We start from the raw sequence: 24,697 nt of genomic DNA on the forward strand, positions 1-24,697 counted from the left end.
GACCTGATCCAGGTTTATAAATACCTGAGGTGTGGCGGCCATAGTGGTGAGGCCAGTCTCTTTTCAGTGGTACGTGGAGACAGGACGAGGGGAAACGGACATAAGCTGCAGCATAGGAAGTTTCGCACGAATGTGCGTAAGAACTTCTTCACGGTGAGGGTGACGGAGCACTGGAACAGGCTGCCCAGGGAGGTTGTGGAGTCTCCTTCTCTGGAGATATTCAAGTCTCGCCTGGACGCCTACCTGTGCGACCTGGTATAGGGAACCTGCTTTGGCAGAGGGGTTGGTCTCAATGATCTCTAGAGGTCCCTTCCAACCCCTACAATTCTGTGATTCTGTGATTCTGTGGGATCGGTGTTGGGACCAGTATTGTTTAACATCTTTGCAGGTGACATGGACTGTGAGATTGAGTCCACCCTCAACAAGTTTTCAGACGACACCAATCTGTGGGGTGCACCTGACACATTAGAGGCAAGGGATGACATCTAGAGGGACCTGGTCAGGCTTGAGAAGTCGACTCATGCCAACCTCATGAAGTTCAACAAGGCCAAGTGCAAGGTCCTGCACCTGAGTCAGGGCAGTCCCGAACACAAATACAGGCTGGGCAGAGAATGGCTAGAGAGCAGCCCTAAGGAGAAGGATATAGTGGTGCCAGTTGATGAAAGATTCAGCATAAGCTGGCATTGTGCACTTGCAGCCCAGAAGGCCAACCATATCCTGTGTAGCATCAAGAAAAGTGTGACCAGCAGGTCAAGGGAGGTGATTCTGTTCCTCTACTCTGTTCTTGTGAGTACTCCAGATGGGGCCCTCAAATGGGAAGGATATTGAGCAGTTAGAGTGGGTCACAAACATAATGAGAGGTCTGGAGCACCTCTCTTACGAGGACAGGTTGAGAGAGCTGGGGATGGACTTTTTATAAGGGCATGTAGTAATAGGATGAGGGAAAATGGTTTTAAACTGGAAGAGGGTAGATTTAGACTAGAAATTAGGAAGAATTTGAATGAGTGAAACACAGGAACAGGTTGTCCAGAGAAGTTGTGGATTACACCCTCCCTGAAGACATTCTAGGACAGGCTGGATGGAACTTTGAGCAGACTGGCCTACTGGAAGATCTCCCTTCCCATAGCAAGGGGATTGGAACTAGGTGGTCTTAAAGGTTCCTTCCAACTCAAACCATGCAATGTTGAGTCTGGTTATGCACTTGAAATGGAGTCTTGGTGAGAAACTGTAAGTATCAAAATCTTTTAGTTACATTGGTCATTTCTAGAAAACTAAATAAATTGTGAAAAAAGTTCAGTTTTCAATTCATTTCCATGCAAAATACCATGTTATCATCAAGGAACAAAATAAACTAGCCAGTGCTTGTTCATACTGATAACAGACTAAGATATCTCCAATATCTGGAAATCTGCATCATTAGCTTTCCTTACCTGCCACATTGTTTTATGAGATACTATTTATAAAACATGGCTAAAAAGTCCCTACTATTTTTAAAGCCATTTCCAAAAAAGTACAGCTTGATGTGAGTTATAAACTGTGCTCTGGATGATCAGTAACTGCCAGTGGTTTCTACCAAAGTATGTTTATGAAACATAATTTATTTTTGCCTAGTGTGGGATTTAATGCTTTTTCTTAGTGGTGAGCAGCATGTTTCTAGAACTGTTCCAACATCTTCTGGGAGTTAGAAATAATCCATGAAGTTTCCATCACTTTCAAATGCAGAAACAGCTGTGGGTGACCCAAGAATCTGCCTACAGAGTTAGCTGTATAAATGCTTGTAGTTCATCAGCTTTGATCTCATTGAAGAATTGATGTGAACTATTAAACACAGAGTGATAAGAGGATACAAACACCTTTTGAGCCATTTAAAAAAGTGCAAAATTCATTACTGTTATAAAGATTCTTCAAGTGTAGAATTATTAAAAAAGGCTTAGAGGTGACACTAGACATTGAGTAATTGATCCACTTGCTGGATCTAGAAATAGATAAAGCTAATACTGTAATACAGGAGACAGTGCCTAGACAGAGCAGTTTTGTACAATTCAGAAACACCGTTTGGGAAGAGAAGATCAGGAAACATCCTTGTATTGGAGATCTGCTTGTGGGAAGCGCGTACGAAGGCTATTCATTTTTAATGGGATGGTCAGCTAAGATTCGCACATCAGCTCTGAATTCAGGCCCAAACAAGGCATAAGCAGCTCCAGTCAGTGAGTATGAAGGCCTGAGAAGATCAGGCGTATATATCAGGTAAAGATATATATGTGACCAAGTGAAGGGATCATTGCAGGCACTTAAACTTAGGCATCTGGTGACATTTTAGTTTCCCTAAGCAATCTGTAGTTGTTTTCTGAACAGTTATTCTATGCCTTGTCTAATTAGCGTCTAGTATCACTAGCCAGTTTTCATAAGTCTCTTCCACTAAGGGACTGGAAACAAGGTATGCCATGTGGAGCACAAAGGACAAAGCAGCCAGCAAAACACTCTGCAGATACTGTCCAGCTAAAGACATTTCTTGCTTTAGCAGATGGCTAAAGATCATTCTGATTATATTCATATCCGGAATTATTCTCCTTTCTAATGCAGTGCAAGAAGCTTAATTTGTCTATGTAACAACTCTTAATTTTAAAAGGGAACAGAAGTTATCTTTTATAAATGAGTTTGAGGTCATACGTTTCCCTAAATGCTGAATGTTGTTATTGTCCCTGTTCTTAATTCACTTACCAAGTTTTACCTAGTCAAGAAAATAAGCTGCTTATGTTCATTGAGCACTCTGCTCCTTGCTGATCAGTGAGATGGTAAGCTAGCTGTCCAGTGATATTATTGGCTGGGCCTGATAGAAAGCAAGATTTTTCTCATAATGGCAAAAAAAGAATATGTAAGAATATTGAAATTTGATTTTAAACTTTGAGAAGATTAGAAGGAATAAGAAAAAGGAATAAGAAAAAGGACCCCCAAAAAAATCCTTTTTTCTCTTTTTGTCTCAACCAAACCTTAAAATAAAAGCAGCGTTCCCTTTTTTCTTTGCTGTTTTCCAAAAAACTCAGTGGGACTTTCTACCCACATAGGACATAAATATCAAGAACGCACAGCATTAACTGCAAATTCACATACATTTCCTTCTGAGCAATGTGAAGAAGTGATTTTTTTTTTCTCTATCACACACAAAAAAAACCATCATTCTCTACTTACTGCAATCATTGAGAAAAATAAGTAGGTTTTGAATTGAGTCAAAATGATTTTAGTTGTTGACATTTTACAATGCATGGAGAGAGATGTATGGGCAATTGAATGCACTCAGTTGTCCACACTACCGATTGTGTTGTACCTTTGCAAGGGAAATATTTGGATTATTTATCTTCTGAACCAAACCTGGCCAACTAACTAGAACAACTTCATTCATCATGCACAGGGAATGATGCTCTTCTTCAGAGGGCAGTTCTGAATACCAAGGTCAAGGCTCCTGTTATGAGTCAATGTTTAAGGGAACCTTTCTCCTCCATTGACTTGAAAGGTCATATATGGAATATACAATTCTTTTACAGGAGGAGTCTAGACTGGTGATAATGGAAGCAGTAATTATAGATGAGAAAGTGATGTTGCACAAAATTGTGTTAGGATTTGGATAATATTGTGAGCATAAAGAAATGTGGTTTCTATTCAGGTGGCTGGTTTTGCTCACCATTTTGTTGCCTTCCCTTTAATATCATTAAAAGGCTATGAAGGAAGATTAGCAATGCATATATTGAGATTATCCTATCTGAAGAGAAAATAAATTGCTAAAATAGGCTGTTGATTTTGATCAGTGACTCCTTCCATTATCTCAGTGTGAAGATTTACAATGCAATTTATTCACTTAGTGTTCCAGGCATTCCTATAGCTTCAAAACAACTTTAAAGATCAGCAAAACCTTGTGTTTTAGAAGTCCTTCCTGTATAAGTCCTTCCTTTTCTTAGTTAGCCTCATTTAATTTAAATTTATTTTACGTAGTACAACAGAGTAATGGTACTTTTTTCTTGTAAAGATGCTACATGCAGGATTGCCTGAGCTGAACAGAATTCAGGATCTGAAATATGTGTATGATAACCTCCGTCCTCAGGACTCAGACCTCCAAGCTACAAGCTACTTTACCAGGTAAAGACAGTATGTAACACTGAAAGTTTATTTCCTTCAGGCATAAAGCAAAGCTGTTATGTTAAGAGGTTGTAATCAGTGAAATTACACAAAAGGACACTTGGTCTTCACATGATTACTTTTAAAAAGTATACTCCTTATTCATTTTAAAACCAGCCTCCTCAAGTCTCTCACACAGTTGTGCATTTGTCATACACATATAGGAAGTCTTTTTTACGTTTTTATTCATCTGGCATGATGAAACTACCCTGGCTTATTTGCAGACAACTTTCCTCTCTGCTTTTAGGTGTGCAACTCCATGCAACACTGTTTGGACTGCAGACACTTTGAATGAATAAATCTGTATAATGTTTGCTGAATGTTTCGTAAAATTTCCCCATAAAAACATTTGACTTGAGTGAGGATTTAGAATTCCTGCATTATATTTCTTTTCTGATCTTCTTCTGACATTTTGTTTTGCTTCAGGCAAGTTACTTTCCCTGGTAGCTAGTTTCTCCATTTATAAAAATGTAACGATTCTTCCTTCTAAACACTTAACAGATCTATAATAAAAAAGCATTGTATGTTAGTATAGGTATATTTAATGCTTCATTTGTATTAGGGTAATACCTAATACAATACCTAAAGAAACCTTTTACTTGTTTGTGTTAATAGCAGGGAATTATTGATGAGGAGCTGCAGATGACCTATATATAATCAGTTTGAAGCCTGCAGTTGTGATCCACTGGAACAGTTCTCTGCATTACATATAATTCCAACTGTTTATGTGATGATATTCTAGATGAAGCCAATGGAGACTGAATGGATTTGGAAACTCACTTTCCTATGCTGTGTATGAGAAAGTCTCTTTCTATCAGAGCTTATCCTATACAGCACCATTGTTTCCAAAGGACAGTATGAATTCACAGCATCCTGGACACTGCATACACGTGCACAGCAAGTCCTACCCTTCTGACCTCTTCCCAGGATGTGTCAAGTTCACAGCAGTGGGCTCTGAGTCCTTTCAACACCCATAAAGCAGCACAGCTCTCTGTGCTGCACAAACTGCCTAGAGGCAAGAGCAATCACTCTACCCCTCAGTACAGCCACAGAGCACATTGCAATGAATAAATAGGATGAAAGCTTCAGCTGGAGCAGCTGAGACACACTCATTACCATTATAGATGCTCCTATGAAGATTTTGGCCAATCTGAATTGCACTATTTATATGTGTGCTTTATATCTATTGGAATCCAAAACTGTGGCTGCAGGTTTGGAGAAGGCTGAAGCAGAGACCTCCTGAGTTTAGAGAAGACCCTTTGAATAGAAAGGATACTTCTCAAAACTGTCATTCCATTACTTTACACACAGCAGAACACTGAAATTTTTCTCCTGTAACTTTTTTTTTTTTTCCCGATGCTTTCCCTCTTGCACCTTAACAAGATTGTTTTATTTTAAAATTTAATTACAGCTTCACATTTATTGGCAACTCCTACCTCATCATTTCCTTTAAAATTTCACTTTTTCCAAATTACAGACTTACATTTCCACTTCAAATAGGAAACATACAGCTTCTAATTAAAATGTAAAAGTCTTGATTCTGCCATAATCTGGGTAGCTGTTTTTGTCTCTCATGGCTAGAAATACCTTGTCTCTTAATTAGAGAAAAAGGACTAGGTTATTCTTAACCAAATGTGAGTCTTTAGAGTGAAGCATCAGTGTCTTTCAGAGCCAGTGCCCAGCACTCTTTGGAAGTAGAAAGGATCAGCATACTTTTCAGTCTGGAAGGGATAAGGTTATGGTTAGGATTAAACTCACTGCAGTGTTTCTCAGCCAGAAGATAAAGGATGAGGGCTGGATTCAGGACTAGGCTGTCTCTCCACACACTTTCTTGGAAGTGAGTGAGGTGGTTGTGGTGTTTTGAGGATGGAGGAAGTGAAGGATTTCAGAGTTGTACCTGACACTCAAGATCTGTTTACCAGTAAAACTGGCATCATGCTGCAGATCCGTACAGTGCTATTGATTCAGATCATATTTGAAACTGTATTTTCTGCTAAAATCCTTTTAGAGAACACACTAAGGCTGTTGCTCTCATTTCTTTCAATTTGTTACTGGTCATAGTGAATACTCTAGGGCTGTTGTTCCAGTTTCTTTCAATTTGTTACTGGCCAGAGAGAACATTATATCATGTAGAAAATTCAGATATTACTAAGTTGTGTATTTTCTTCTTTAATTCTCTTAGTGTATGTTTGTATTATATATGCTCATTTGCAAGTACAAGATCTCTTTTCATCAGCTCATGAATTTTTATGGATTTCCTTTTACTTCATGTTTTTTTCTTGGTTTATTCTAATTTCTATTGATTTTTGAACATTATTTGTGTTAATTCAAAGCATGCATTAACTAACATTTGTATATGTTTAAACATGGGCAAAACACCAGATTTCATGTTGAGTTGTATTTTAATTTCTGAAAAGTGTTTCCAGGCAGTCTTTAGCTTGGCTTAATACCCAGATCCATTCAAGACTAACCCTCTGTATAAGCATTTTCTGACCTACCTCCAGGAATGCTACCATTACCTATGTTGACTTTATCCTGTACTTCACAAAAAAAATTTCCTACTTTCCTTTTGTACAGAGATCCAGGTGAGAAAAAATCCAATCTCACACTTCTCAAGGTCTCTCTACTTTATTCCTGTATCTATTTTTTCAAGTTGTCTTTAGAAAGTAAGTGAAATTGGAAACTGTTTATTAACGTAACTTCCAGTAGCCTTCAAATCCTTTCTAATTCATAGCTGCTTTTTCTCAATAATTACTTTTAGAACATTTTATTGCTTTGAAAAAGTTCCTTTCCAGATAAGGAGTGCGGTCATTGGAATGTTAAAAACTGCCAACAGAGAGTTACCATGTGTTCTAAGTACCTGGTATTTATTGTAATCTTTCAGATTCTATCATATAGCATATCTATTCAAAACCACAAACTTTTGCTAGTGGAAATATGAGAAGAATATTTCTCTATTTCCATAGAAATAGGTTGCTTTTAGCAATTGCCTGAGTTTGATTTGAGCAATAATACTGACACTACCTCCATTGTTTCTTAAAAACAGCATGATATGATGGCTGATGTCACAAATATTCCTTGCAAAACAATGTTAATTTGTTCTGCGTTCTTCAGTTTTTTAGCCAACAGAATTATAATATTGGAGTTTGAACTTCAATGTCCAAATCCTTTCAGAATTGAAAATTGTGTTTTACCAAATTCCTTTTCCCTCACTCTTGACTTAAGACATGCGCAGTAATCTTGTCTTGTTTCTGTGTACTGTTCTCTTCCCACATTGAGTCAGTTCACTATTATCAGCTGATGAGCAGCAGTGTTAAACCTCACAGATTGCAGCCTTCTGGAAGGTCGCACAGTCGAATCATGAATAAACAGTGCACTGATTGAGAGTTAAACAAGAGTTTCTGTGTTTGCTTGTCATTTCTGTGCACCTAGTGCCAAATGAAACATTGTTGTCTCTCCAGCATCTGCCCTGAACTCAGTTTGATCCTTGAAACTCAGTTTGATCCTTCCCCCTCCCTCCTCTCCTCTTTCCTTGAAACTCAGTTTTACCAAGGAAAAGAAGAAAGCCATTTCACTTCTGGATATAGATTTCCTCTTTGGTTTTCTGCAGATGTCTTTAAATGTCAGCATGGTGTCATCTGCTGCCTGACATTTTTTATGTGCCTGTGAAGCAGTATGTATCATATGTATTCAAAATTATTTTTAGGGGATTAAAGTCGGCCTAACGCAATAAACAGCTGATTTCAATTGACTGCAATATAAAATCTAACTCAGTCACAGAAACCTACAAATAAGAGAGGCACTGTAAATCTGACAGTTACCATCAAAGCACCACTGCATATCTTCAGCCACCTGATTGAAGGAAGAGTTCTGCTTGGGTCAGCTGCCATCTTTATTATTTATTTGTCATTTATTCAGTACCTGTCATTATCCAGGTCAAACATATCCACTCCAAGCTGCAAATGCCAGCCGTTGCAAGACCAGACAATTCATAATAACTCCTTTGAAAATATGACACTCATCTCAAATTGATCAGACAATCCCTGTTTCTGAGGTGGCTGTAGATACTCTAGCAAGAAATATTCCAAATAGCTGAAACACCAGTGACAGCTGGTGACTTCTCTAATAGGTCAAAGATGAAAATACATTACTAAACTTTTTCACAGTTGCACTCAAGCAGTTCGTAAAGAGAACTTAATTACTGCCTAGATACTATCACGGTGGGGAATAAGATGTTAAACTAGAGAGCTATCACAAAACACAAAAGAACAAAAAGATTATCAATTGTCCATTAATGTATTGGTAAAAATCAGAAAATGTCTATTCCTGAAAACAGTAAGGTTCTGAAAAAGTCTGTAAAGAGCTGCTGGGAACATACTTCCTAATTTGTTTTAAAATGGAGCCTGTTAAGTTCATGGATGAAAAATTTGGATGGAAATGAAATGCCATGTTCATTAACATGTAAGAATCCCACAAAAATAAATTTTACTCATTGAATTCCAAACTATATTTGGGTCTAGACAGAAAAGAGAAGGATGCCATGGTGAGTGATTAAAAAAAAATGATTATGAAGATTAGTGTGAATATTTATTATTATACCTACCAAAACTGAGATCTGGATAAGTAATCAGGAGTGCATGAAGTCTTGAAAGGCTGTGAATAAAGGCTTATGTGTCTAAAAAGATCTAAGCATCAGATCCCAGAACACCTCTCTGATAAGAATTGACTCCCTGAAAATCAAGGTATGATCTATTACTAGATACTCTTGGAAAAGTTAACTGAAGTTTTCATCCATTTCTGTTTTCACAAGCGACCAAACTGTCTGTGCATGTTTCACCTGATCATAACTTGATAGTTCTGTAGAAAGAGTGTGATCCAAATCTGAAAGTCGAAGTCTGTTCAGCAGGTGAAAAAAAGTAGAAAGCATTACCTTTGAAAAATCCCAGATATTTAACTCTTTTTTCTGAGAAATAGGTCAGACACCTATCTGTATGATAAAGAATGTATTATCATACAGGAAAAGAAATTATGTTGCTGCCTAAGAGTTGTGTGTTAGGAATATTATGAACCACAATTAGTCTTACTCTACTGAATGACAGTTTCCTGTTTTGCTTGTTTTTCTGATGGATCTGTGAATTCAATACCTTTTATATAAGTAACTTCAACTTTACTATCTATAGACCTTTAAGCACTAATTCTTGCTTTGGCTACCAGAGTTCTGAAATAACTTAGAAACATACTTTTTTACATCTTTGTGAAGGCAGAGCTAGCTTTTGCTGCAGGAAAGATGGTAATGACCTAGGGAGCAAGAGAATGCCCAGGACCTCACCAAGTTCTTTACCTGTGGCTAAAGATAATGTGGCTGAAGAAAAGAGATGATATTGCAGAGAGTTCAAGAAGCAAGTTCTAGCACAGGTTCTTAGCACAAACTTAGAAAATCATGTCAGAAAGGGAAATCAGATTACTACAATGTAGTAAACTGAACCTATGATCCAATCCACACCAACAAGAGCTGCTAAATTTAAAAAGATGGCATATGTGTTTGATATATACTACTGTTCCATAAATAAGAATCAACTTTTGGAGGCTATGGGATAATGAGTCTCCTTAGGCCAGTTCACCCTTGAAAGAAAATGCAGACAACTGTAACTGGAGTTCTCTCATGCTGTGAAGACATTGAAATGTCATCAAAATTGCAAAGAGGCTTCATTGTTCATAACGTGACGTATGGCTTGCTTCATGCTTTCTGTTATAAGAGAGAATACTGTATACAGAGAAAGAAGAATATACAGAGGACAAACAACTGCATATATTTTTATTTTATTTTCATTTTTATTATCACTGAGTAAAGCTGCAGCAATAGAAGCCTCTGTTTAAGTTTAGATAAGGTTTAAGTTTAGATAAGGTATGTTGTTAACAATCTCAGTGTTAAAAGCATTTTAGAAGCTTAGTGTACTCATGGAAAGAACAACAAACCCTTGAAATACCGAACTGTTTCAACAGCAGTATTCTGATATTAGTGACAGAAGTGATTTCAGAATTGATACTAATTTATAAGCAAATACCTTTTTTGAGTGAATTGAAATGAACTATTTTTATTTGCAAAGTAAACCTGACTTACTAACACTGCAAATTCCATAACTGCTCTGCTACAGTATGGCCAAGTTACAAATTCTTTATCTAAATTGTGTCACAGTGATTTATCAAGTGTTTAAACTGTGGATTAAATTAATTGCATAAAAGTTTTTTGAAAAATAAATGTTTATCTCAGGTGCAGCTTAACTAATCAGAACTGAATTGATTTTGTACTAATATTTTGAAATAAGATTTATTTTCTTGTTTTCCATTTTAGTGTTAATTTGTGTCATTTATTAAATAGTCTTTATGTATCTGTTTCTTAAGAATGTAGTTAATAAGGTAATTAATTCAATCAATTCAGAGATACTTTCCGTTTTATTACATTAAGAAAAATAAATACATCTCATTTCCTTAGCTTAGTAACCCTAATTGGTGTGTGATAAATTCACAGTATTTTGAATGGCATCTCTGGTTAGCTTGAAGAAATTGGGGAGCTGTCTACAGGTAGGATATTCTTTTTGGTATGTTTGCCTCTGTGAAGCTACAATCTTTAACCAAAACATCTGAGATCATGAAAATCAGGCTTACGCAATGAATGGAGTTTACTTCATTTGATTGCAGTATGCAATCTCTCCCACACACTGAAGCCCATATATAAGAATTAAATTTTAAATGACAGGTGAAGCTGCTCAGCTTTAAGGAGATTATGAAGATATGGTTAAGAGTAATGTCAACTCTTGTAAGCTAGTTAGCAATAGTCCAAAGTAGGAAAAAATAAGACAAAATGCTGAAATTTTGATAGAGGTTTCCTACTAAATGGCCTGAAACTAATCGGTTCTCATTCTATAACATCAGAATCCACCCAGATTTTCTTCAGAGAGCTGTGGAATTAAGCAGCAAAATAGAAAAAAAATAATTTTTTTAAAAAAACCCATATTTTCAATAGATTTTAATAAGCAATTGAATTCAGAAGTGTGTTTTCTATTGAGCACTGCATATTATTCTTCAAAGAGCAGTGATTGTCTCACAATGTTATTTCTCAAGTTCACTTTGAGAAATAAAACTTTTACTCAAGTTCTGAGTTCACTTTGATGTTAAAACAAGCTTACATGACATATCTACATGTATATCTAAGAATTTTTTTATCCGTTGTGTCTTTTCTGATCAAAGATCTCAAAACTTTAGGAAATCAGATTTTTTTATTTTATTTTATTTTTTTTAATATTATCTTAATTAGCTCCTAATGTATTGATATTGATCTTTTTAGAATTGGGTAAGGAATTTAGCAAGACATCTTGCACAGCTAAATTACAAATTGGACATAAAAGATGCTTATCCTTGTGCAAACACATTTAAGTCTGTGTGAGATTAGTTGCAGTGAAGAAGTAAATGCTAAGAGCAGGTGTTTTTCTACCCTGGAATGCCTCAAAACACACAAGACTGTCTCTGTTCCATGGTGCTTGTGAAAAGTAACTAACTCAAGGTGAGTCATGAGAGAGGCTACAGCAAAAACGGTCTTCTAAGTAGTGAGGCTGCAAATGTATTGCTGCAAACAGTGGTGAGTTTGTACGTATATGGGTGCATATTCATGTGAGGCAAGCTTTAGTATTCAGGTATTGGGTTTTTTTGATACTTGTATATATGAAACCAAGGATCAATAGGAGCCAAACAGATATATAAATACCATGTCTTCTGTTTATTCTTCAGGAAAATAAAGGAAAGTTTGGAGTGCTTTCCTGTCAGGCTCAATAACTTGATCCACACGCTTGCACACATGTCACTGACAGGCTCTGCAAAGCTTCCATCTCAAGAGACTGTCCCTCAAGAATGGATGATGCTGAATGTAGAGAAGTCAATTGCAAGAGCCACCATTTTGGGATTCAACAAAAAGTCTGACTATGTATGTGTCATTTTCTTTACTTATCTTTAATGATTCTGTGAGTTTATGCACTCTCCCTCCTCTTTTATAGAAGATCTGCCTGCCACATTGAAAAGATCACAGGAATGCCATAAGCAATGAAGTAGCAGAGAGAAAGAACACCAGGCAGACAGCTATTAGCAGGGAGCCATTAAGGAGAAAGGTTCCAGCCCAATAGTGAAAAATAAATCAAGAGCTAATTAAAGTATCCAGAAGGAAAGCATGGCACGAAATTAGGAAGCCTAATAGAAATTGCAGACTGTTATATGATGCTTTAATGGCACATTATTAGTTTTCACGCACTGCAGTGATCTTTCAGTGTTTGAGTTGTATGCTATCCAGGCAAGTTTCTCCTTCTATGCAACAAAGACTATAAATTACAAACTGAATTCTCTGGCTCCTGGCACTACATTAAAGAAATTTTTTCTTTGTAAAAATCATCCTCTATTTTCTCTCATACAATATTTTTTAATGTGGCTCTCTGATCATTTGTCTTTTCTGCCTCTCCTTTTTCCCCAATGCAGCTATATCTAGTCCAGGTGGTACAAACCTGCAATGTGGTCACTTTTGTGGAGAAATCATTTGACCAGTTCTCAGAACTTCACAGCAATCTCCAGAAGCAGTTTCCATCACATGCACTTCCAGAGTAAGGCAGCATATTTGTGAATCTTATTCTGCTTTTAAATGATTCTCTCTGTGCACAGATAAAAATGTAAGAAAATGTATGGTAGGCATATTTTTAGAATCACAAAGGCAATGAGACATATTCTGTCAAGTCTTCTATTCAGCCTGGGAGAAACTGAATCACAGAATATTGTGACAGCCCAATTTTATATATCTTGTTGTTTTGTTTTGTTTTGTTTTGTTTTGTTTTGTTTTGTTTTGTTTTGTTTTTTAATGGAAGGAGAAGAGGGGAGCAGTTTGCTCTTGACACAGATATTTCTGAAATAAAAGGGCAAGTGGTATTTACTAAATTAAAGATGTGATAAGGCATTTAATAATTTTTATTTTCTTCACGATGCTGGTCAAAATTCCTAGAAAAATCAGTATAGTAAACCAGTGTAGGAATGTCTACACAGGCACAGACCAGAAACGTGCTGATTTCTGATACTGACAGGAACTATAAACTTTTTTACAAAAAGATGTGCAGCTGAGAAATATGCAATAACCTTATTTGCTCTCCCAGCCCCTCAAAACAATACTTTATGCTTTACATCACTCAATAATGACAGTATAACATTTCTTGAAAAATAAGCTGTCATTAATTTCAGGAATTATGATTATTCCTTTTATCTGTGTATATGTTCATTCTCAGTTTGAATATTCTGAAGTGTATACCTCCACAGCTTCATATTTCTATCTTACATAAAAAATCTCTTTCTTATTAAACAATTTTCTGCTGCTTTGGTAAAATGTTTTCTACAAATATTATATGTATTATTATACTGTATACACCATTGAGAACAAAGTAGTCTCCTAGACAGTCATGCTGGCTCACCTAATACAAGATCTACTTCAAGCTCAATCTATGATAAAACAAAAGACTGGCTAAAAAGATGTACAGTTTACCTGTGCCAAGCTGAGATTCCAATGATACGCCTGAAAAAAAATAAGTCTTTGATGCTCAACTTGAAGTAAATATCCATAATCAAAATGATTTTGACTTTAAAAATAAATTCAATGAATTTTAGATCCAAATTTGGTATTCCCCTGAGTTCGTGAGAGTCAATTAGTTAAATGGCTTTAAACTGGTTAATTCTGGAACATCTTTTCCCTACCTGAGGGAGTTTTGCTTGGCTCCAGTTTGACTCATTATGACTGCCCACATTAACTGGCTGAAGCAGTTGGTGAGAATTGGAATTTCACTGCATTCCAAAAGTGCTTGATTCGCGGTCTTGATTTAGAGCCATGTGCATGCTAATTATTAGTTTGTGAGATAAAATATTTAACAAGTATGTTTGGCTTTCTTTCTTTCTTTCTTTCTTTCTTTCTTTCTTTCTTTCTTTCTTTCTTTCTTTCTTTGTTTAAGCGAGCATATCTCTTTGAAGGAAAATGTATATCTTTTTAGAAATGCATAGATTTAAGAAACCCTGTAGTGAGTTTCAAAAACAGTACTAGCTATTTTTCACATACATGTACCAAATGTGAGTTCCCAAACCCAGAGAAAGTTAATCTACGTACACTGAGGCTGTGTCTAAGACCTAAAGAACTTTATTGCCAAAATTCAGTCTCAGCAATAAACTGTCACTCAGTGATCTTTCCCCAAGACTGTGTTAAAGTGCTACATTTTATGATGTTTCTTTGTATGAATGTTCTTTAATGTTAATGCTTTGATTTGTTTTTTAATGTATCTTTGTTGGTTGGAGACTTCTAATGTACTTCAGATTTTATTGTTATAATAAAAACTAAGCTACTTCTTTATAGGAAGTTACCACTGGAACTGGCATACCATATAAGGCCATTAATTTGTGTGATGCAAGCCTCCAGCATGCCAGAGGCTTCAATGCAAGGCAAAAGCCTTGTTTCACAATGTAGCCACAAAGGCAATTTGAAAATGTATGATTGAAAAACAAAATGTCTGATATTACCAAATAATTGGAATTGCTAGCAGAAAGGACTCGGTTACTGCTTTCATGAAATTGTATATGTTTATGTCTCATTACGAGGAAATATCACAATATGAGTCTGCCTCATAGATTCTAAATACTGGCTACGTCTCAACAAACTAATGGCAAAAGCTCAGAGTTCTCAGCATCTGAAATCCTGCTATTGCATATAAACATTCATCCTATATTTATAATCCAAAGCACAGCTGCCCCAAACAAATGCTTGTACTCTAGCACCATCTCTCTTATTTGGTTTTAAACAGAATATTAATAGGGTTGTTGTGGAGCTTTTTTTAAGGCCAAAACTCTTTTCACTCAGCAAAGCATTTAAGTGACATAATTTATACACAGAAATGCTCTGCAGGTTTCCTTCTTTCAGTAAGATGTGGGATCTGGTACCCAAGATGTCTCAAAATGGCAGAAGTTTATATTTTTCTGATCTCCTTAAAGTAGATGCAAAGCTGAAAACCAACTTCGAACATACTTTTCAAATACAAGTATGTTCACAAATACAAGATCAGTTTCAGCCGCAGGCACAATTCAGCAAAAGCATGAAGGAGCTTCAAAGAAGTGTTCAGTTCTACTACAAGGTTCATATTGTCCTTCACTGCAGCAGAGAGTTATGGGTGCCATCAATCAGCAGTGTCTCTGAAGTTACAGATAATGCATGCATCTGTCCTCAGTTGGGCCACTGTGCTTAGGCTGCATCTTCTGAGGGCCAACATTATACAGTCAGAGTCATCTCTTTGTGTCATACAGCCTAATTTATTTTATGCTGCTTCCTAACAGATCTTCACTACCATCTCTTGAAAGAAATCCTTTCTGTACCACAGATGAGCCCAGAACATTCACAGGCTATCTATGTGTGTCAAATGACCTGTGTTCTATTTTTATCTGTACAGTTCACATACATGAGGGTCCTGGGTCATGGCACATTCCCTGCCCCATTATATCCTATCATTGTAATTTCTTGAGACAAGAATTGACTCTCATTATTCATTTGTACATGCCTAACTAAGGCCTGAACTTTACATGCTATAGGAAAAAATAATAGAAAGGCCATACATACAATATGCTGCTATCATCCTGGCCCTTTGCCATCTTAATTACAGACTACGTAATGGCAGCACTGAGTTCTTCCTCAGAAGTATTACTCAAGATATGTGAAGATCTGTCCTCTCCTAAAAGAGTTACAGTCAGTGTTCTCTTCAGAAAAGGCCTTCTGTTACAAAACAAGCTAGAAAAAAAAACAAAACAACCCAACAGGTCTAATTACAATTCATGAAATCTAATTACATTGAATCTCTTGGTAAGAAAAATGTGTAGGTTAATCATCTTTGGTCATTTTATCTTCAGTAGGTGAGGCTGCTGTGCCATTTTTACAGCTGGGTGGTTTGCAATGCTGGTCAGTGTTCCTCTCTGGGGATGGGAATCCATTGCTCCATGTGTTACTATTTGGCTCACTTTTGAAAAGCTGATGACATCTTATCAGTGAGCTGTGGAATTGTGTAAAACTCGTTCAAAGTAGGAGCTGACCAGCTGTCTTTCAAAAGGCCGGCCAAGTGTCTCTTTGCAGCATATTTTGCTGCTAGTTGCCTCTTCAGTCATTTGTCTGAAGCCTTCAGATATCTCTTGAGATCTGCTGGATAAATCAAGTTGTACCAGGAAAAAGATGCTTGTTAGCAATACACTGTTAAGTATTTACAGTGGCAATGAAATATGACCAGATCAAAGCTTCTGCTATTCTGTATCTCATAGATGAGTGAGCATAAAGCAGAATATTAGTTTAACAATCCCAGTATTAGTAATCTATATCATAAAACCCATTACATGCAATTTAGTGAGACTGCTTTTCAAATGCTTCTTCAACCTGAGAGAAATAGTCCTTGTCAGGGCAAGGTTAGTGTAAATTGATAAGTGTACTGTTGTCCAGAGAAGCTGTGGATGCCCCATCCCTGGAGGTACTCAAGGCCAGGTTGGATGGAGCCCTGGGCAGCCTGATCTGCTGGGTGGCAGCCCTGCCCATGGCAGGGGATTGGAACTGGCTGGTCCCTTTCAACTCAAGCTGTTCTGTGATTCTATGACTGCTAAAAATCCAACATTTTTACTGACCTAATATACGTTTTCTAAAACACAAATATGATTCAAGTGAAAAAAAGTGTTGGATTTTGACATTTTCACTCATAACATTTGAAAATTGACCTAAGACCACTCTGGGCTTACACACTTTATTTAGAAAATTGAAATGAAATTCATCTTAATAAAAATTCTATGGAACATGGCTATTATTACTGCTATTGCTTTTGTTGGGATTCATTTTGTTATTGTAATGATAGTTTGTTTTCATATATTACTTTTATTGTGGTCATACCTGAAACTGCATATGGGATCAGGTACCTTCTCTGAAAAACTTATCCACACTCAAAATACTAAGGTTAAAAAAAAAAAAAAAAGCAGTAATATAAAATGTCATATTGTTGCTGTAAGGTTTAGGCATTTGGTACTGTAATGCAAGGCTTTGAATAGCGTGAGCCTTGAGCTGAGATCAGAGATCTGTTGTGCTATGCGCTATGCAAAAAATGTTTTCCTAGCATCATAAAAAACAGAATAGAATATCATCAAATTATCGTCAGAAAAGACTGAGAATCAGAGGGTAAACAAGCCTGTGGGAACAGTACTCATTCCTTCACCTACCTGAAAAGTATCATGGAAAGATTTAACATTGTTCTGTTAAATAGAGCTGGAAATATTGTCAGGAAATAGAGTACGAGAGTAATAAATAAAATATTCTTCTCTTGCAGGTTTCCCCACTCATGGTATATAGCTTTTATAGATCTTGAACATAAGAGAGTGAAGGATTTGAACCTCTACCTGAAGCAGCTATTAAGTGGATCCAGAAAACTGGCAAACGTGAGCATTTCCAATACTTGTTTTATTTGCATGTGACTTTCAGTAGCATTCTACGAAAAGAATCAGGAAGCTTTCCATTGCCTCATTTGAAAAAAATAAATGCCATAAATGACACTTCTAATGCAGTCATTTTGAGATGAAGCCACTGTAACATTCGTCAGAGCTTAAGACAAAACAAGAGTGACTGAAAAATAGTTTTATTTTTCAGGCAGGATATTTTTCAAAATAACTTCTCTTCCTTTGCTGCCATCCAAAAATAATGACTCACTGTATTTTTGACAGTAAGGAGTAGGTTCTGAGGAATATAATGTCTAAAAGAGGAGTACATTTTGAAATATTGAAAAAGTCCAATTTTGACAGTTTTAAAATAAGAAGTTTCATTTTTTCAGACCATAAACACTCTTCATTTCAAAATTTAAGCAACATATCTAAGATATGGTTTTACAAACAAATGGAAATTGGGATATTTCATTATTATCAAAATGATACATTATGTCCATTAAAATTGTCAGGTTTTTATTTATTTTTGCTTTCTGAGATTTCATGTTTTCCTCCTGTTTCAAAATGGAAAGTCGCAATAGTGACAAAAACTCACTCTTCACTGTCTCCTTTATGCACCTCAACATTGTGAAAGCCAGGACCTAGAGCATCTCAGAGGTCTCTTGTACATCAGCAAGTGTTAAATAATTTTGTTGCATCACTTCAGAAGTTGAGTTGCCAGTTACTGACAGCAATACCAGAGTCTGAGAGAAGAGTGTGTCTTCCTTTGACCAGCAGTAGTCAGGAAAACAATTGGGTAGAGAGGAAAAAGCAATGATTTTTTGTTAGACCCTAGGGTTACATAGAGGGTCATAAATTAATGGAGCCAGGGCATGATCTCTCTGCTATTTCACTGTTAACATGTTCTCTTGTAGAGCTTGGGTCTTTGCCAGATGGGCCTTGTCATCTCCCATGGCCTCAGGACTACAGCACAAACTCGGTCTCGTTTGGTTTAATAGCATTAATAGTCCAGAGTGCCAAAAGGGGGGTATTTTTTTCTTCAAATTTTCAAGCATCTTGTAGTACGGAAAAAATGTTTACTGCCTACCTATGTAAACTTTCCCAGATGTGTCTGTGTAGAGGGGATTAAAAAGGAAATTGTCCATATGTAAAGCAAACATGAGTTTTATTAGTATTAATAAAAATTCTGTGCCGAGTTGAAACTGAGAAGATTTTCCAGTGATAGATCTTATGTGTTTCACAGAGTTGCACCTAATTTAACACAGACAGCTGACTTGGGTGTTTGACTCCCGTAACTGACTTTGCTAAATAAACTGCACAGATTGAGTTTAATTATTGCATAATTTCTGTCAGTCAAGGTAGACTCATGGGTTTGTTTTACATTAGCACCTTTTGGTCACAGCTGAGAAAAACAGATATAAGCCAGTGACCTAGAAATGGACAGCTCTATCTTCTGCTGTGCTCTGGGCTGCTGTAAGGTACATGAATTTTCAATTTGGACCAAGCATTGCTGTCTTAAAGCCTGATCTGTGGTTAAAAAATTAAACTATTTAAAGTCCTGGGATAGTAATAAAAACATTTCCCAGTCATGCCCAGATGCTCTCCTCACCCTCCTGCTCCATGGTCTGTGAATTCTAATAATCAGTTAGAGCATGCTGCTTTGCAACAAGCTTCCTAATTCCTCATCTCCTCCCTTTATGATTGCAGAGCTAGGTGAATTTTTCCAGTGTTGCTGCTGAAACACTAGGACACAACCATGAAAATGGTATTTGTAGGGAACTGTGAGCAGATCTGTTTGAGAACAAATGCTGGTGTGGCTCTAAACTGGTCCAGTGGAGCTATACAGACATGCTGGACTGTTCAGCAGCTGAAAGCCATTCAAGTCTGGCACAGCCTATAAACCATGAGAAAAATAAAACAATTACATGCTTAAAAAGACTGTATAGCTGCTGCTATGCAGCCTTTGGAGGGGGCATGATAATAAATGGAGTAATAAGCAGATTATTTTGGACTATGAAGTGCTGTTGCATGCTGGAAATCAGCTTGCTAACCACATACATCTAGCCTGCAGTTCTAGATGTTGACTGTTAGAATTATTGATATCTATAAGCATTGAATCATTATTTTTACTTCAATATGCTTCTCCTGCTGGGAGATGTGAGAAATTTAGAAAAGATTGATGTATCCTGACCCACATAGAAAAAGGAGACCAGTCAGTTAGTAATTTCCTTTGTACTTCCAGCTGAACGCTTCTTTCTCACTTCTCTCTTCGGTATGACTTTTTTAAAAGTGTCACTGTGTCTTGTTCATTTTACTCTGAGCAGAAAGCCAAGCTAGGAGGCTTTCTTGATAAAAATAAGCACAATTATTTTGTCTCTCCTCATGTCTAGGACCACTTTACAGTTGAATTTGTCCTTTTTCTCAGATTACTAGGGAGCCTGACCAAAATCATTTAGGGAGATGTCTGTTCTCAAGCATTACCAAACTGTCATTCCTATGAAAGAGTAAAACTGTGTAGGAATTAATAATTAATTCAGAAATTGTAGAAGAAATCTTGTAAGATTAGATGCCCATAGAACAAAGTTCCCTGTACTTTCTCAAAACAGTCATTTCTTTCTGCTGAGTTGTACTTTAGCTCTATAGTATCCTAAAGTATTGTCTGGGATGGTACTAAGACAAAAAGGGAAGAGTTGCCATTTCATTATTAAATATCCTTCCTATCACTGTATCACAGTAAACACATTACTCTGATTGACTGGACACCAGTGACCAACTTTTTTCAGAACTGAAGAGTTTAGTCAAGTCTACGCAGGACCAATTGCACACTTGGTTCTGCCAATTAAGTAATTAAAAATCCTAGAAATAAAGAAGAATTGGATTATATCCAAATTCATTCCTCAGCCATTCCTTAAGTGCATGCTTTTCAGTCCAGTCTAAGTTTTGATTATGAAAATTGGGTTATGATTAAGAGTAAATCAGACTGACACCTTTTCTGCTAAATGGATTGAACAAAGGAGGATATGTAGGAAACAGCTGCCTTCTCATTTGTACTATAGCTCAAATGGAATTAAATGTTTCTTCAAACTCCTCTTTAAAGAACAAAAGCACCAAGCCACAGTTCTCTGTCCCTGAATGATAGTGTCAAATCCAATTAGTGCTAAAACATCAGCTGGCAAAGATATTTGGTGGTAGGTTAGTTTAAATGTGTAAACGCGTGCTTATGCCCATTTCTATCTGAATAATTTTATCAAGCCTGTAGTTTATTTTAATTATAAACCTTATTCACTAATTCACTGATTTCTTCTTAGGCATTTGTTTAAGAGTTTCCTAGAATAGGAGTGCTTTTTTAAAATTCGGGTTAACACTCAGTTATAAATAACTGCACCACCAAACTATGTACATGAACAATAAGCTATATTCATAACATCAACCATTAAAATGCAAAAGTCAATTTTCATATTGAGTCATTTGGAGCAGGATCAAAAACGTGTTTCAGCATCTTTTTAACTTTCCTTCTACTCCCCTCAAATCAATGGCAACATATGCACTCACATCATCAGAATATTTCTTTTTGTAGTAGCTGCACTGTTGCTGGCTGATCCAGCTGAAATGTTTGGGTCTTTTGGATCAGGATAAGCAAGGCTACATATTCAGCACTGTTTAGACTCTCGGAGTTTTACTTCATTAAATGGCAAAACAACCAAGTTGTGCCACAAAAAATAGGTGAAACATTAAGGAAAAATAAACTGAAGGTGAGTAATGTGGAGGATGACAGAAATACGTATTTAAAATATAAGAAAAATCTATTGCAAAAGTCGACTGCTGCCGTTTATTTACATTTTTCTCTGTTTCACTCTTAACTCCAATTGAGTGATGGGCTGAGTGGAGGTTGCAGCCCAAACCTCAACCTACATAAATTAGGGCTGCCCTAGTGGCTTGTCATTTTTATACAATATAGTAGGAGGTTGCCTGCTCACTTTGGGCACAAAAGTGAGGTAAGTCTCCATTAATTGAGTCTGCTCTTGGCTCTTAAGTGTCAAGCAGCAGCATGTTAGATATTGACTAAGCTGAATGTTTTCTTGCTTATCTTTAAAGGACAACTTGCACCTGTCTTGGGATCTAAAAAAAGAAATATAAAACTGAATCTAAAGCAATGTTCAATGTAGCAATGCTGCGTATTTGGTACCACCAGCCAGCTAGTAATTTTCTATGGATAATTTCCCCATTACTCATTATTTAAAAGAAGTGGCATTTAATTTGTGGATATTGTTATTGATAGCACAGCTCAGACACTAGAAGATATACTGATCTTACAAAACTTCATAGCCTTAAATGAGCATATTCTATTTGTCCTGTATTTTTCACATTGTGAAAAATGTTTTGTGTGTGAGTGTGATGGACAGGGATGTTTGAGGGAGGCCGTTTATCACAGTGGGTATTGTTGGTGGCAAAAGAAATGTATTAAGTGTGGGTGCATAGGAAGCTAATTGGTACAAAGAGATGAGGCATGTTGGATTTTGCCACTATAAAATTTTTTGTTTCAGTATGCAATCATCTATAAAATTTGGGCCAGAGATAAACCAGTGCAAGAAGGTAAGCAGTCACAGTGTATCAGGCATGAATAGATTCTATACAAGTATTATGGAGAGTTGAATGCTATGTGAGAGGGCATGTAGTGCATGTAAATGGAAATGGTTGTAAATTACATTCACTTATTTTCAAACATACACTGAAAACCAGGCCCGTGGTCTGGTTCTGGAGTGAGTAATGTTTTAACAGCTGCAATAAAAGTAACAAAGTTTGATAAGAGCCTCCCATATTTCATTTGTGTTTCATTCACTGGAGCTACTTGAGATGTACAGAGCTGAGAAAACAGCTGCAGCTGTACCCGTATGGAATTATATAACATAATGATACAAAGTGCACCTAAGGTTTGTGGGTCCCCTAAATTCCCACTGCTCCTTTATTCCTGCAGGCAGATATCAAGCAGAGTCAAAATGGGAAGGGTTTAAAGTCTTCTCTTTTCCCCTGTCCTCTCCTGAAGTAATAATAGCTGCCGCAAGGTCAGCTTTTCCTGGTTTCTTTCTTTCCTGCTGCTCTTCCATTCTGTTAAAGTATAACAGGTGCATGGGTGTTCTCTGACCCCAAATCTACTCTAACACAGCTGAAAATAAAGCTGAAAGCAGAGAGACTGCTCTTCTTAACAAAATTAAATCTGGCTTGAAATCTGGCTGTGTTTCACTAACAGCAGAGTGCTTTTCTTGTTAGGCTCTAATGGAGAGCAGTGACAGATTCTACTGTGCTACCATGGTGCAAGCTCCCCTGATGCCATTGAAATTGCTTATTTCAGCTGTATCCTAGTGTAAGTGGAGACAGAATTTGTCCCTTTTAAGCTAATGGCTGAATAAAGGTCATAACCAGACTAGCACTGATGCACCTACATATACTTGGCTGCTCCCCAAAAAATTAATATTTTGGGTGATCTGGAAAAATATCAACATTACCTTTTAAATAATTATCTTATAGGGTAAGAATGGTTAGTCAAGTGATAGGAGACTTTCCTAAAAAATCCCCAGATGATTGGCATCTTAGGGAATTTTCATTTGTTGATGTCAATCTAATAATTCCAGGGGGAAAAGAGAAAGGAAGATGAGTTCTTGTGGTCTTCTTGTCACATGGTCTCTTAAGATTCCCATCTATGGTCATATGCTTTTGTAACAACAGTTGTTTGTTCAGAAGCAGACTGTGTATGCCTAAATATGGTGCGCACTTTATCACACGTGTTCAGAGCTCTGATGGATCCTATCTTGCTTAGCAATGTAATCAGATGTATGCTTAACTCCAAGCATGTGCTTCAGTCTTGGACTGAAGTCTAGTTGATTGACGTCCCATTGACTTCAGCGGGATTTAGGAATCACCTGGAAGTTCAGCAGCTTTCTTTTTCTTTTGCCAACATTAGCCTTGCTGCTTCTCCTCGTGCTTCAGTGCCCATTAAGTTAAGATGGACACTCAGAAAGGGAAGGCTTTGAACTTACTGCAGTGGCACTGCAGTATATGTGCCCATCATGTTCTTGCCCAGTGTATAAGCTGCACCAATTCCATGTACGTTTCTAAACTAAATGTCATTTGTTTCAGAGTGTTCTTTCCTTTAGGAATGAAAATTTGGAACTCCCACCTGAAACAATCTTCCCACCTCCTGTTTACAAACCATTATTTGATATATGCTCAGTTACTGCTGAAAGAGTAAGTGAAGAGGATGCAGAACACCAGGCTGCTCACTGTGGAACTTTTTTATTTCTCTTTCAAGTCATTGCATCCTTCCTTCCACCTCCTGTCCAATTCTCTCTCAAAATCTTTCAGCACAAAGGGCTGCTTAAGTTTCCCTACTTATTTTCATGCTGTCAAATAAAGACTGACCTGCCAAAAATATGCTCTTTCAACCCTTGAGATTTCCTGCCCTTGGGACTGATACTGAAAGAGCAAATGGAGGTCTCGCAAGGAATAACTTGGCTGTTTAGAGCGTTAAAAGCTGAAGCAGGTGCATGGACTTTCTGCTATAAGCTGTACTCATGAGATGAGAGAATAATTACTCATGCTTAGAACAGACAGGTATATTGGCAGCCTACTCCTAATATCTTAGTGATTTGTCTTTCAGTTCAAGGAAAATAATTTTGTCAGCTTATCTTTTTTTTTTTTTAATTTTCAAGAAAAAAAAATCAGTTTGGGAGGAAAAATTCCAAGCAGCAAAATTAAAAATAAAAGACAACTGCTAAAATAAATCCAAGATTCCTAATGTTATCTCCATGCTGCACATACACTTCTTGGTTTTCTGTCTCCTGACCCCACATGTTAACTCCTCACTATCTGCATTTGTCACTAAACTCTTCCTTTTTTTATTTTCCTTGCACCAATTGTGCCACATCTTGTCAAATTGAAACAAGACAAATGCTACATGAAATACATCTTGTCGATAAGAGACACATTTTCCATGGCCAGGAAAAAAGCAATGGTGACA

General features: G+C 36.8%; 1 protein-coding gene across 2 annotated transcripts in view; it reads left to right on the forward strand.

Annotated features, from left to right (window-relative positions):
* Positions 1 to 3,996: 3,996 nt before the first annotated feature.
* The window catches only part of LOC104912045 (phosphatidylinositol 4-phosphate 3-kinase C2 domain-containing subunit gamma-like), a 54,263-nt gene continuing 33,562 nt past the window's right edge, over positions 3,997 to 24,697 (forward strand). The window contains exons 1-4 of one of the 2 annotated variants that reach the window (XM_010714814.3): positions 3,997 to 4,131; positions 11,956 to 12,148; positions 12,691 to 12,812; positions 17,574 to 17,682. In XM_010714814.3, coding sequence (XP_010713116.1) covers positions 4,022 to 4,131; positions 11,956 to 12,148; positions 12,691 to 12,812; positions 17,574 to 17,682 — 534 coding nt within the window. In that variant the 5' untranslated portion in view covers positions 3,997 to 4,021. The remainder of the gene's footprint in view (positions 4,132 to 11,955; positions 12,149 to 12,690; positions 12,813 to 17,573; positions 17,683 to 24,697) is intronic. The other variant, XM_019616083.2, reaches the window with a different exon arrangement.

Source organism: Meleagris gallopavo, chromosome 1 (assembly GCF_000146605.3).
Source record: "Meleagris gallopavo isolate NT-WF06-2002-E0010 breed Aviagen turkey brand Nicholas breeding stock chromosome 1, Turkey_5.1, whole genome shotgun sequence".
In the NCBI taxonomy this organism is placed as follows: domain Eukaryota; kingdom Metazoa; phylum Chordata; class Aves; order Galliformes; family Phasianidae; genus Meleagris; species Meleagris gallopavo.